The sequence below is a fragment of the Telopea speciosissima genome, chromosome 1 (assembly GCF_018873765.1).
Source record: "Telopea speciosissima isolate NSW1024214 ecotype Mountain lineage chromosome 1, Tspe_v1, whole genome shotgun sequence".
Lineage (NCBI taxonomy): Eukaryota > Viridiplantae > Streptophyta > Magnoliopsida > Proteales > Proteaceae > Telopea > Telopea speciosissima.
Genome location: NC_057916.1, coordinates 73,923,703 through 73,937,644, shown reverse-complemented (window position 1 = coordinate 73,937,644; position 13,942 = coordinate 73,923,703). Strand labels below are relative to the sequence as shown.

General features: G+C 37.8%; 1 protein-coding gene across 1 annotated transcript; it reads right to left on the bottom strand.

Moving 5' to 3' along the window:
- Window positions 1-2,147: 2,147 nt before the first annotated feature.
- On the bottom strand, window positions 2,148-10,235 carry LOC122660365 (peptidyl-prolyl cis-trans isomerase CYP18-1-like). Its single transcript, XM_043855643.1, has 5 exons — window positions 10,146-10,235; window positions 9,969-10,043; window positions 3,993-4,154; window positions 3,350-3,508; window positions 2,148-2,414 (listed from the first exon to the last, which is right to left on the bottom strand). The coding sequence occupies exons 1-5, from the start codon at window positions 10,146-10,148 to the stop codon at window positions 2,331-2,333; spliced, it is 483 nt and encodes a 160-aa protein (XP_043711578.1). The 5' UTR covers window positions 10,149-10,235; the 3' UTR covers window positions 2,148-2,330.
- Between the last annotated feature and the right edge of the window lie 3,707 nt (window positions 10,236-13,942).

The window sequence follows — 13,942 nt, the reverse complement described above, 5'->3', positions numbered from 1 at the left end:
GTTTGGCGACTTAGATTAATCAAAGGCAAGACAACCCTAACTGGTCGTGTGCCCTTGCACCAGCGCCAGGGTCAATGGGAGCATGCGAGCAAGCATCATGGTGGAAGGGATTTCCTCCTTTCCATGGGTAGGGGTTGAAGGCAGTCATTTTGCGGATGCACCCCTCTATCTATGTGTGTGGGTAGGGGTTGAAGGCAGTCATTTTGCGGATGCACCCCTCTATCTATGTGTGAGGTACATGTGACCAGATAGCATTCTTTCTCTCATTAATGAAAAGGAAGAAAGTTTTCATTGGGGGGAGTGTGCACGTCCAGACATAAGGGGCGAAATGACTGCCCCACCCCCATGAATGGCGGTAATGATCGCCTATAGATGCCTCTATATGTGCTCCATTGGCCCTTGCATGCACAAGGCACGCTCTTCAATAAAAAAAACTTCCCCTAATTAAAAAGGGTGTCAACCAGTTTTTGGTTCGATGTTTAATTTGGTTTCAATCTGATTCAAAATAGAGGGAAAAGGCTAGGCACGGTGCTAGGGAACTCAGCATGTGTCATCCTCTCTCCTCCCCTTTTGGATAAGACTCCCTTACCCTCTTGTATCCCACCCTATGATTGGTGCATGCCGTCGGCGGCATTGCCCAACACTCTCCCTAAAATATAATATGTTCAAATTGAGACCAAATAATTTCCATAACCTCAAAGCCGAAATTGAATCGCTCTAGTTTGGTTTTATTCTATTCCTATTCAGTTTATTTGGTTCATAGATGATTTTGATAGTCGAATTAAATTCGATTGAAATGGAAATACCATGCCGAAACAAATAAAATTAGTTGGGAAAAAAAAAATTACAACCTCATGAAGTCCCTCAATGTCAAATTTGGTACTTTTCAACCATTTTTACACAATTCAACGAAAAAAATCCATCTAAGTAATTGTATACAACTCAACAATGACATATGATATAGTTTAGATTTAGGGTTCCATTTCAAAATTGACAACCTTAAAATGGGTCTGGCACTTGACGCTTGCGTTTGGGCTTATAATAAAAAAACCGAACAGATCAGTCAACGGACTGAAGAGTCATGATTCAAGAACCAGCTCCCAGGATTCACAGTCGGGGCACGAACCAGTGAAAAAGATAAAAATCGTTAGTTGCTATACTTCTTGATCCTCTAGGCTACAATTTCCCTATTTCTTGAATGTACATTTGTCAGCAATCTGTCTTTAAAATGATGAAGAGTTCCATTCTCTCACGAAAACCATTTCAGGCCCCGTTTGTTTATTCAGGGACAGTTTTGTATGCTTAAACCAAATTGTTTTATTCACACGGTTAGTTGATAATGTGATAGTTCTAATCGTTTGGAATTTAAGGTTTCTCCTGGAGTAACCAAAATTCAATCATAGATTCATATGATATGCCCACTCTGTAATGCATTTCTGCATGTATATTTTTGGATGCTCATAATTTTGACTCTAGTTTTTTTTAGTTCCTGATATTGATACCATACAAATTGGCTGTACCTAGAGATCTATCTGTAACCAGATCTGATCTTCGACGAATTTCGAACATGAATATTGAGAGACAAGAATAGATATTGAGATGTTATTCAAGCTGCTTGTGAGAATTCAGTAGAGGGAGATTACCAGAGAGATGGCTCAGTCAACTTCAGTCGGTGCGGAGCTTCCTTGAAGATAGATGCGAGCAATTATTACATCAAGAATGCATTTTAACAAACATGTACTCAAATAATGTTCTCATCCTCTATGTTAAGAATGCATTCTATGATTTGAGAGTGGGAATGCATGAGAATGCATACCAAACATAAGCCCAATGTTTTTATAATGCTCTGAAAATTGTTTAACAGGGATGGTTACCCATATAACCGCTGCAGACCCTACAATGCAATATACAGATAACAGAATCACCCATCTAACTAACAGTCGCTTCAGATGATGCAAACAAGCTATAAACTAAAAACTATGCTAACAGGATACCGAAACTTCAAAATTAGACATCCCTTACGAATCTATTTCATAGTAAGAAAATACATTCTAATGTTTTACCACTATCTGTCTCACTATTACATGATTTCTACCGTTCTACGGTTAACAATAATAGCCAAAGAACATATTTTTTGGCCTTTTTCCAATATAAAAAAAAGTGTTAGCAGAGTTGAGGGGAAGAATCATACAAGTGCAAGAGCTCTATCCCACAATTTAACACTAGAAAACCTTTTTGAGCCCACAATTGAGGAGGAAACCAACGCAATGCATATATGAGGATAGGCAGCTGAAGACCCGAGAACTTCAAAGTTTTCCCATGTTGTTAGTCTAGCCAGCAAGAGGATTTGCATGCATGGTCACACGATTCAGTCGGATCTCAGCAAGAGGTCGATCCCCAGGTCCAGTCGGAGTCTGCAAGAATCCAAAGCAATTCTCTGAGTCGAGCCCCTTGTTTAATATTCGCAAACATTTGTGGAATATATTTTGTTTATTGCTTTACCACGGGTCCACGGCCATCCTCTCGAACGGGAGGCTTGAGAGAACAAAAGTCATCAGAAGCATAGTCGTTAAGGCGTGTGCCTAGGCAGGCGTTCAGGCTCCTTCTTGGGTCCAAGGCAACAACAACATGCCTTGTTTGACACTTCACGAGTTTACGCTAATTTATATTTGTTGCTATGTTTTATTATGAATATGTTTGAATTATATCCTATGTTTTATTTATTATATGTTGGTTTTCTCATATTAGGTCTTTACTACCATAATTATTTCATATTTCATTGATATGACTTCTATATTGCATATAAACATAATTTAATTTAAACTTATCATTTACTATATTACATATAGTGCACACTTCGGGCAGCTAGGGGGGTAATTTGTCGCTAAGGCACCTAGTTGCCTTGACAACTACGATCAGAATTGTTTGGGGTAACGATGTCTTGTATTCTGTCGCTTGGTTTTGTGGGTTGATTCCGAAAGGCCGTTAAGAGGGCCAGAGGAATCAGCCCACTTGTGCGTTCATATGGGGGTTCGAGGGCGGTAGCCACCGAGGAAAATTTTTTAGGAGTATATAGGCATTTTGGAAAAATTCCTGTATAGGGTTTCACTCTAAATATGTTGCGAGGTTTCTTTCTCTAACGCAATCTGAGAGAGCTGTGAGGACGAGCGGCTGTAACCCTATTTTCCATTGATAGTGAAACAGATCTCATCTCACAGTAGACGTAGGCAATCTTGCCGAACCACATAAATCCTTGTGTTCGTTTGTGTGATTGTTGTTTGAGATTTCCATTCTTTTCTGCATCGTTTTAGGATTTGTTTCAACACAGAGTTACTTATAAATCACATACCTTTTCCATGAGATCAAGGACTTCGAACCCATGAATAACTCTGCCAAAGATGGTGTAAAATCCATTCAGATGTGGCTGCTTTGCATATGAGATGAAGAATTGACTCCCATTAGTATTTGGCCCACTATTAGCCATTGAAAGCATCCCTCTTGCATTGTGCTGCAAATCAAAAGACAGATCAGTACACTCACAGAAACATTGAAGGTCATTCAATATATTATCAGCAATACAGAAATAAGAGATGGGGGGAAAACAGTATCATCCAATATATTATCAACAATACAAAAATAAGAGATGAGGGGAAAATAGTATGAAATGGTATCACTTCATGTTGCACACATTTCATTGTTTGGCAGTGGCCACACATTTTTAATCAGAAAACATGCTTTGACCTACTTGGTTTCAAAGCAAAGAAAGAGACCAAAAACAAAAAAGTCACACAAGAGACACAAACTTGTCTACCTCAAATGGCAATACCCTAGAAAAGATATCTACAATGGATGGAATCTGAGAAGACCTTCAGCCTAAACTGACAGATTATCAGCGATCAGAAAATGTGAAGTCGAAGCAGATTAGATAACCAGGAGTACAAAAGACAACATAGAGTTAGTTTTTGCATTTTAAGAAAGATGAATTTAATTACCTTGAGTGACTCCCGTATCTCATCGTTGAATTTTTTACCCCATATGCTAGTTCCACCTTTGCCTGTGCCTGTGGGATCTCCTCCCTGAATCATAAAACCTTTAATATTCCGATGGAATATGGTGCCATCGTAATAACTGCTGGCGCATAGTGCCAGGAAATTCTGCATCCAAATCAATCACAACAAGAGTTTATAAACCTTTCATGGAGTCATTTTCATTGTAGGCATAACAGATAGAAGCAAAAGTATCACACATCAGCTCAATACAAAATGAGGATTCTAGCAAAATGTTTCAGTGAAACGGTTTATACCAACTACCAAGAGTCCATCCACATTCAAAAAAAAAAAAGAAAAAAGTCCATGCATGTCCTGAAATAGAAATCGAATAGCACAAGGATATGGAATGTATTGTGACACTACTTTGATCATGAGATTGTATATTCAGGTTGAAGCTAAATGGTTATGAACTTGGTTGAAATAAAACAGGACAGAATGATAAAGGTGGAGGGCTAGTAGGAAACAAAGGAATATTTGTAGGAGAGGAGAAATCGCAAAGAGGTGGGGGGGGGGAGAGGGGAAGAACATCGCACAATCACTTTGGCCACGCAGGCACTCACAACACTTCACTATTCCATTCTACTCAATCTATCTCCAACGATGGGGAATTACATCATATATAAAGAGAAATACAAGACTCCTAAAAATAAGACTAACTCTCTAACTAGGAAACTAATTCAAATAAGAAAACTACGAAGAATTGGGAAACGAAATATCCTACAAATTAACAGAATAAAATAAAGTAAAAAGACATTATTTTCCCCAAAATAACATAGATTCCTATCCAAAAAACTCAATCTGGACCTGGTTCATCTCCGTCTGGATACCCGTATGGGTTTGGGTCAGCCGAAGGTAGTGCACCCGCATCAATTCCCCCGATGTTGAGAAAAAACTCAACCACGAGTTTTGTAGAATGGAAGAATTAAAAGCTCACGAACGGGGGCTATCAGCTCAATGTCTGCAACTTAAAGAAAATCTAAAATATGAAGCCTTGGGGTTGCATTCATGTCTGGAAAATCATGGGGGAGAACGAACTCAAGATGGGGAATGGCTTTCACAACACTGGCTTCCGTCGGTACCTGTTCCACGATTTTCTCGTCTTCCGTTGCCACTATTTGTTGTTTTGGTTGAGGCTGCATCACTGATTCACTGGTGTTGCCTCTTTTGGCCTTGAGCAAACTTCATCAACTAACCCATGAAGATTGAATGCCTGATGCATATAAAAAGGCCATAGGGTGCACAAGTTTTCTTCACGATCAAGGATGCCTTTTCATTCTTCTAACCATTCTCAACCCAATTTAATAATTTGCTCAGGAGAATAAACAACTTCACAATATGCACCATCACAATATTGAGAAACAGAGATTTCGACGAATACATAATCCTAAGAGTAAATAATGATCTAGTCATTCTTTGAAAACATCTCTACCACAGACCGCGAGATAAAATTGTCGCTTTGACTTTCATCAATAAACAGAGCAGCAAGTTTTCCGTTGGGAAAGCGCACTCTAAACTTGAACACAAAAGAGTCCATGACCATGTTTGTAATTAAATGAATCTTAAAGGATAGGCCAAAGAAGGATAAGATGGGTAATAGAAATTATAGACTAGGGACCTACTTGGAACAAAATAAAATTAAAGGGAATGAGGTGATAAGAGACAATGACAAGGGTATTATTGGAAATTTTAAAAAAAAACAAAATAAGAAACATAAGGGAAATGTGATAGGGAGGGTAATTCTGGAAAATAAAAAATGTAAGAGATATAAGTATGACTTAAAGGGTAAAGGGTATTATGGGAAAAAATGGTTAAAAGAGAAACTAATCGTGATTCACGGGGGAGCAGTGTTAGGCTGAGTTACCGATTGTGCTGGGTCTTCGAGTTTCAGTCAACCAGGGTCTCTATCGAATCAAATGGGAACCCAGTGGGAGAGACATGGGTTGCGACAACAGAGGGGTGTTCCACTTGGCTTCTACCAGCGGAGAATCTGCGGAGGAGACGGTGACTGCAATTGATGGTGTTGATGTAAGGAAGCCGACACTACGGAGGTCGACTCGCAATGGGAAGTCGGAAAACCATAAACTACGTATGCAATTTTATTTTTTTTTCATTCTCTGCTTCTCGCCTCTCTTTTTTATTTGTTGGGTTGTTGCTGGCGGAACCCTAAAGGGGTTTGGTCGAGTTTTTCAGGCGGTGGGGTTTTTCCTATGGAGATTAGATGGGTGTGTTACTAGAAAAAGCGAAAAGGTGGGGGGGGGGGGGAAGATGGCAGTGAGGTTGGGGTTTCTTTTAAGATTTGCAGGATGGGGTTGGGGAGATGGATTTCTGCAGTGATGTTTCAGCGCTGGGATGGAAGGATTGCCACTGGAGTCGGGAGGGATGGGGCTCGCTGTAGTTTTTTTATTTTTTTTCTTTTTTATCGCTGTTACAGCAGGGAAGAAGGGCAAGGAACTGAGTTGGTTTTTTTTTTCACAGCTCTTGGTAGAGGAAAAGAGATATGGTTAATGGGAAGGGAATCAGAGAGGCTGATGGGGAAGCAGATGGATCCTTCGTCTCTGATACCAAATTGGCGGAGGGCCTGTAGGGAAAAGGTAATATTTTGTCTCTGATACCAAATTAGTGAAGTTCAGCATAAGTCCAGATCAGCAGGCCTAATCAAGGACAACTTCTGGTCGACTGCTTTCCTTAGGGTTTAGAACAATCTATCAAAAGATGAGGATAATCAGACGGCCAGATTTTCTCGACTATAATTCATACAAAAAAACACTTGCATATGAATTCCTGATCAAACTAGAAATTGCAGAAAATTCAAAGGAGCACTTAAATTAATGGAGAAGGAGATGGATGAAAAAGAATAAGAGTAAGGAAAAGAGAAGAGCACCCCGGCTTCCCACCGCAAAGTGTTTGGATAGATTAAACACCAACCAGCCTTGATCAAACACAAGAGATTCTTCATGCAGAAATAGAGAGCAACAAAAAGCTTTTCATTAATCAAAATTCTTGTACAATGCTGGACCCCATTATAAACTTATATATAAAACTCAAAAATAGACTCAAACACTAAAAACGAAAGGCCTAACCCAATTATTATCTAATTAGGTAACGTAAATTAACTAGGAAACTGACTCAAAACAGGACTGGACTTATAGAATCCTAATCCAGTCTAACTAAAACACTTAATAACAATTAAAATAAAGAAATAAAGACACTTATCTAACTAATCCCGTATGCCCAGCCTCTACCCATATTATAGGCCCATTACAATGGAAACCCATGGGATCAAAAGCCCAACACATACATAACTCAACCCAAGGCTTATTTCAAATAAAATATAGCTATTTAGGTCATTTATCTGCATCACCTTGATTCCAGGACAACTAATTATTGGTTATATTTTGATATTTTTATATGTTAATCCACCCCCCTGGTAGCCCCCTTTGATCCAAGTTTGAGCCTCATCAGACTGCTAGATCATGAGTTATAATTAACTGTCTTACCTTCTATTTCTGTGTTTCTTAACCTTCTAATTTCTGTTACTGGTTATTTCTCCCCAACCCTACGTTGGATGAACCTGGATTTTTCAGTATTGAATCAACATATCAGGACCTCCTTTGGTTATAATATCTTCCCCATCCATTGGTTTAAACTAGAGTTATCAATCCTTTCCATAATCTGTCCATATATTTTGTACATTGATCACTACAATTCTAGTTATTCAGTAGGTTAGCTAGTGTCTGTTCTCTTGCAGCCTAGCACTCCTACATCAATCACCTTCCATGTTGGAGGTTTGAGCAAAATAATCTAACTTCATTTTTACGTAAAGATAACTGTCCCTGTAAGGTTCCAGAGTTCTAAGTCTTCCAACATGACAACAGCCCAGCCAAATCTCACAGATGACCAAGTCATGGTAACAAACAATGTATAAGGAGATACAGAAGATATGCCTTCTTTTTTTTAAATAGAATATAACAGTTATTTTTTTTTTTTGGGTGAATATATAACAGTTAATTAAGATCTGATGAGCCCTTCTTTTTCCTTGGTTATAAACTTGGTTAAGGTAATAAACTTAATTGAGAGAAAGATGAAGCCGTTAATACCAAACAGGGCCCTAACAAAGCAAAAGGCTACATAAAGTACCAGGAACTATAAAAAACAACCTCCATCCCTTTCACCATCCTCTCTGCCAAAAAAGCACATGACCCATACTATTTCAAATTATTTATTAGAGATTCCTCCCCAAAAATCTATCAATTAACTCTGTTACAACACTAATTTTTCACCCTAATTACTAACACATTATACAGCTCTAGGCCCAGCATGAAATTGTGCTATCAAGAGTGTTTTTCCCACATGAAGGACCTTCCCCTTCCAAGGATAGAGAAGTCTCTATAGCATCGGTAAAATGCAAATTCTTGTTGACTCCAAGTATCCCAGATTTACAGCTCCATGAATTCAACCAAACCCTCAGCATACAAATACATTTTCCAAAACCTTGAGTTCTAAGCCCTTGAATTACAACCACTTGATCTTCTGATAAAGATTAGAAACGTGTACCTCCTTCATGCTCTATGGCATCATGGTATGAGGAATCGGAATCGATTCGGGTGAATTGGCTGAGCCCAATCCCAATTTCTAGTCAATTCCTGCAACCCACTTTTGAATCACCCATTATTCATGTTCAATCTTCGTCCTTGGCCATCGTTTCCTTCTTTCAGTCAGTAAAATCAAAGAAAATCAATGGAATTAACCTCTTGTAGCAAGATCCCTAAGTTTATTGTCAAAAACTCCAAAACAAATCACAAATATTGACAAAATATTTGTATATTCTTCCCGGTTCCAATTTCTAGGGTTTCGGCCAATTCCGATCTAGTTTGGATCAGAATCGATGGAGTCTAATTCCATGTCCAATTCCGGGTTCTTAAACCTTCTCTAGAATACATACCTTCACAAATGGGGCAACACAATATTAAAATGAATTTACACAATTCGACCGCTTTGATCCAGTTAAACCCATTATAGATGGAGCTTTTTCTGTTCAAGATATACGACTTTGAGGTAAAGCCTTATGCGCCAGTGTGTTGAAGACAAAGAAACAGAACAAGAGCAAATAACAACAGCTGAAGCATAAATTTCAACATATGGCCACAGTTGTATGCTTGTATTTACAGTTTAACATAGTTATAGGTAATAATGCCTTTGCATCGACATCCTAATATCATGTATGTAAAGTCTATTGACAGTCTATAATGGTTGCAAAGAACATACTCATTTCATCTGTCCACTCAATTGTTGGCAATACTTCTGCTAGATTTAAACCTAAAATTACAGTAATGTTAATTTTTATGATGAAGCACCTATACAACTGCCAAACACTGAGCTGGTGTAATGTCTAAAAATTCAAACTTTGTTTTATGGTTCATGTCAGTGCCAAACTCTTTGCCAACCATAAATAATCCATTACAACCAATAGCACATCCAGGATAAGACTACAACAGAATCATACTACTAAATATCCACTGGTCGTTTAGTGTATGACCTGCTATGCAACAGTATGATCAAATTTTGTTTGTGAGTAAGCAAATCAAGCAGAATTACCAATTTATATATCAGACAGAGAATGCCTGAAAACGCCTTTATTGTGATTTTGATCGAAGCTCCAACAACTCTATGAACGGTCACATACAATTTTACGTAAATAAATAAACTTACTTGAGAACTTAAACCAAACAAAATGATCCTAGGGTTTTGAAGGGCCCGGAAATTGTAGCAAAAAATCTATTTCCCTGACCTTTGGAATTAATAATTCAGTGTACTTCCACCTCTACAAATGCTTTATGAACTAGCTTCAAATTAAGGAGCAAACATTCACTGAATGAAGTAAGACCAATTCCAATTCGAAGCAGGAGAGGGTTTACGAACCTCTGCTGTTTTGGGAACCTCGTCGCATGCGATCTCGCACTTTATGTCGCCGAGATTTGTGTGCAACGTGACTGACTGCAACCATAAAGCACAAATGAATGAGGAAAATATAGGATTTTAGAAGATAAATTGGAAAAAGTATAGATGTACGACGAAATAATGAGATTCAACACAAACCATTTGCTCGGGTAAATCAAGTTAAACGTAGAGAAGACCGCGTAAGTGAATGGGCTTTGACGATGATCTGATAAATTTCTTCGCTATTTCAGGTCCTTCTCGGCTTTGCGGCGATCAGGGTTTTAAGAATCAAGAATCGGGAATCGGATCGGTGAATTGGTTAATTTGGATTATAAGCGGTAGTGAGTTGTGACCGATCCCGATTTCCACTGATCCGACATAGCTAATTCACATCCAAAAACCTTATAAATTCTTTTGTTTTGTTTTTGAATCTAAATACTGATTCTAAGTTTCTCGAACACCGAATCAGGTGATTCCGGTCTCAATCTGGATTAGAGTTATCCAAACGCATTTCAAGTAATTGTAATAAAACTTGACCAGTTAATGCTTTTGTTTTTTCAGCGATATTAACGTATTTAATTAATTGCCAACTTGTCAAACCATAATGAAAATGTAATTTTTTATTTTCTTCTAGATAAATAAGATATCAATATCCTTCCGAAACGGGTTTTCTAGGATCACTGCCGGCTTTAAGCCTTTTACTAATTAATCCTGGTAAAGCATCGAGAAGGCGTATTTTTTTTAAACAAGGTGGAATTGCCAATTATCAATTCTATGTTTTAAAGCCTTGGAGGAATTGGCTTTAATTGATGTCAAATAGGTTGACCCATGCCAGTTTGATTAGCAAACGCAAAAAGTTGTTAAATTTATGGCAAACGAGTTGATCCATCCAAATCCAATTTCGAGGCCAGATCGTGTCCTTGTACAAGTACTGTCCAATGCCCTCTAGGGCCAGTCATATGAAATCCACTGTGGGACTCACAGGAGGAGTGGATTCCATGTGACTGGCCCTGAAGGATATTGGACGATACTTGTACAAGGACATGATCCGTGCTCCCCAATTTCATACTGGGTTGATAAGCTGCTTCGAGGATGTCCCCCTGTTTGTTGATTGGAGTTGATACCGATTTGGGGAAAGTTTTCATTCACCCAGCATTGTGGTTTCATTGTTACTCACAAGTTTATTGAAGAAGGTTGGAAATGTCTTTTCGTCTTTTCCACCATTCATCCGACTTCAAACCAGGTTGGTATGTTGTTTGGAGGATGTCCATTTGTGTGCCCACTTGCCCTTGAACTTGATACCAATTAGGGGAAAGTTCCCTTAACCCAAGGAATCTCCTTACCTACCAGTGTGATCTCATCATTACTTCCAACCCTTTAAAGGAAGTTTCAAAATGTCCTTTCAAATATTTTAGGAGCTCCATTCAAATGTTAGAACAAATTAATAGAATCTATCTCTATCTTGGGTGGATCTTAAAAGTTAAAACAATTTTTTTGTGATAATAACCAACAGAGACAAGAGATCGTCGCTATCTGGGCATGTAACCCTTGCATCAGCATGGGGCCAATAAGAGTGAGCACACATGCATCAACATGGGTGGGATTTTTTACTTCCACGGGATGTAACGGTAATTTTGTCCATTCCTAAATTTAGGCACAAGAGCTACGAGACTGGTTAGCATTCTTTTTCCATAACCTACAAATTAAAATGGAAGTATTGATTCATTGAGAGAGAAAAAGGTCAGTGGAGAATGGGATGCTTAAAATCATATCTAATTGAATTTAAAAAAAAAAAAAGAAGAAGAAGAACTGGTGCAACTAACTTGCCAAGTCAATGGAATGGTTAAGCCATCAAACTATATTTATTATTCACAAATCAGAGCTAAATTTGAGGAGTACCATTTAACTTGAACCCGTAGGTGATGCTCTTCTTCAATAAATATGAATGTGACACCAAATTAAGAAAATAAAATTTTGATTTTTTTTGTAATAAGAGAAAGAAAGGCACATAAATCAATCATTATTTTTATCTTTTTTTAATCTTATTATGTTATCTTTTTTTTAATCCATTTTTTTACCTTTCAAACATATCTTAATTCTTCTTAATTGACCAAACCACAATAATTCTTTTTTTTTTTTTTGGGGTGAAAAAATCACAATAATTCAAAGGAAGTGAAAGTGGGAGGATTTGAGAGCTATTGAGGCTCATAAGTTGAAAAGTGAGGGAAGTGAAATGACATTAAAACAAGATACAACAATTTAATGCTCATTGCACCAATGGTTGCCTAACCAATTCAAAACGAACTACATTTAGTTTCTAAATGTTACTTTTTTGCCTTAAAAAAAAAACCGCTACTTCACTTTTAGCTGAATTCTATCGATTTGAGAGAGAGAGAGAGAGAGAGAGCTACTAAAAAAAATCGCTACTTCACTTTTTGCTGAATTCTATCGATTTGAGAGAGAGAGAGATTATAAGGGATAGTTTCATTATCCATAAACCTCTTTGGTTCATTTATGTTATTTGTCCTTGTATCCAAAGAGTTGTTCAAAAAACTACAAATGAAAGAAGTTGATATCCTTGAATTCAAGTGGAGTTACCTGGACTGGATAAAAAAGGTGTTAAAAGGCGAAGTATGCTGCTTAGTTTCATAGCTCTGTTTGCCAGATATTCCTTAGGAATGATTCCTAATTGTCGGGTATCATTGAAAACTTGTGATTCTGATCAAGTCAACTATTTTTTTTTCAGCAACTAGGGAATCACCGAGTGAGAGAAGTAGGACAAAGATCTCAATCAGAATTAGAGAAATTTTCACTTGGCACCAACTCTTTCTCTTTTGCTTTGGATCAGAATTCAAACTCAACTTGGCCAATTCACCCAATTCGATTCCATTTTATCACGAGGTCTTGAGTTCAAACCTCTTGGTTCACAACTCCCTACCACATCGCACACAGCGCACTAGAATAGAAGAGACTCAGAGAATAAGACCTACAAACATAAATAAAAAATCTGATTCGATTCCAATTCATCAAACAATGTCATGGTTGTCATAAGAAATCAATCAACTTGCAATTATCAATCCAAAACCCACCACCATCACCATTTTTTGCTCTTAAACTTCCAAACCCCTAATGGGCAGCTGTTGCCATTGCATCTATTATGAGTTTTTTATTTTTTTATGAAAAATCTATTATGAGTTTTTATTGCTTGTCATTACTAGTTAGTTCCACCTCATGCATCCTTCCAGGTACTCTTTGTTCAATGATCTGGATAGATTAGAATAGAGACACTAATGCATGTAAACATGCATGTTGCATGTTCGACAAAAGTCCCCAACCAACACCAATTGAATTAAAAAAATTATATTCCGTGTCGATGAAGTTGTTTGGTGCTTTAAAAACTTTGACGATGCTTTCTCCTTTATTCTCATCATTCTTCTCGCTTTAGTCTTCCATCCTCTCTGCCAAAGATATTCTTTTAATATCTGCCAGACTGCCACTATTTAATGGGATTAACTAGTTATTTTTGGTAAAATCCAATCCATTAAAATACTAATTATTTTGGGGTAAACAAGTCTTTATTTAGAATAAGACATGTAAATCTCATTAAAATACTAATTAAGAGCGATTATTAGGTATTAACGATAACAAGGATTGCCACCCTACCACTGGTTGGCACGTTGACTCAGGTACAGAACGGATAACTATGTAAATCACTGTGGGCCCAAAAGTAAGGCAACGTGAGATGCCAATCAGACGATCCGAATCGGTTGGTCTTAAGTTATAATAGGTGTCATAAGAGCATTATATTTTATGCCACGTTTGACGAAGTAATGCGACGTGGCAGTGTAGGCTGCACGCGCAGAGTGCGTTTCAGTGATCGCGACGGAGATCTTGTTTTTTATCCAGGTTTTAAACATTCTGATCCGATGGTTGATGTAGATAACCTATATATCGAT

Excerpts from the sequence above, each read along its gene's own strand:
- LOC122660365 (XM_043855643.1), bottom strand. Across the intron at positions 4,155-9,968 it reads AGGTTCCCAAAACAGCAGAG|AATTTCCTGGCACTATGCGC; the intron begins GTTCGTAAACCC and ends ATTTGGATGCAG. Across the intron at positions 3,509-3,992 it reads AGATACGGGAGTCACTCAAG|CACAATGCAAGAGGGATGCT; the intron begins GTAATTAAATTC and ends TTTGATTTGCAG.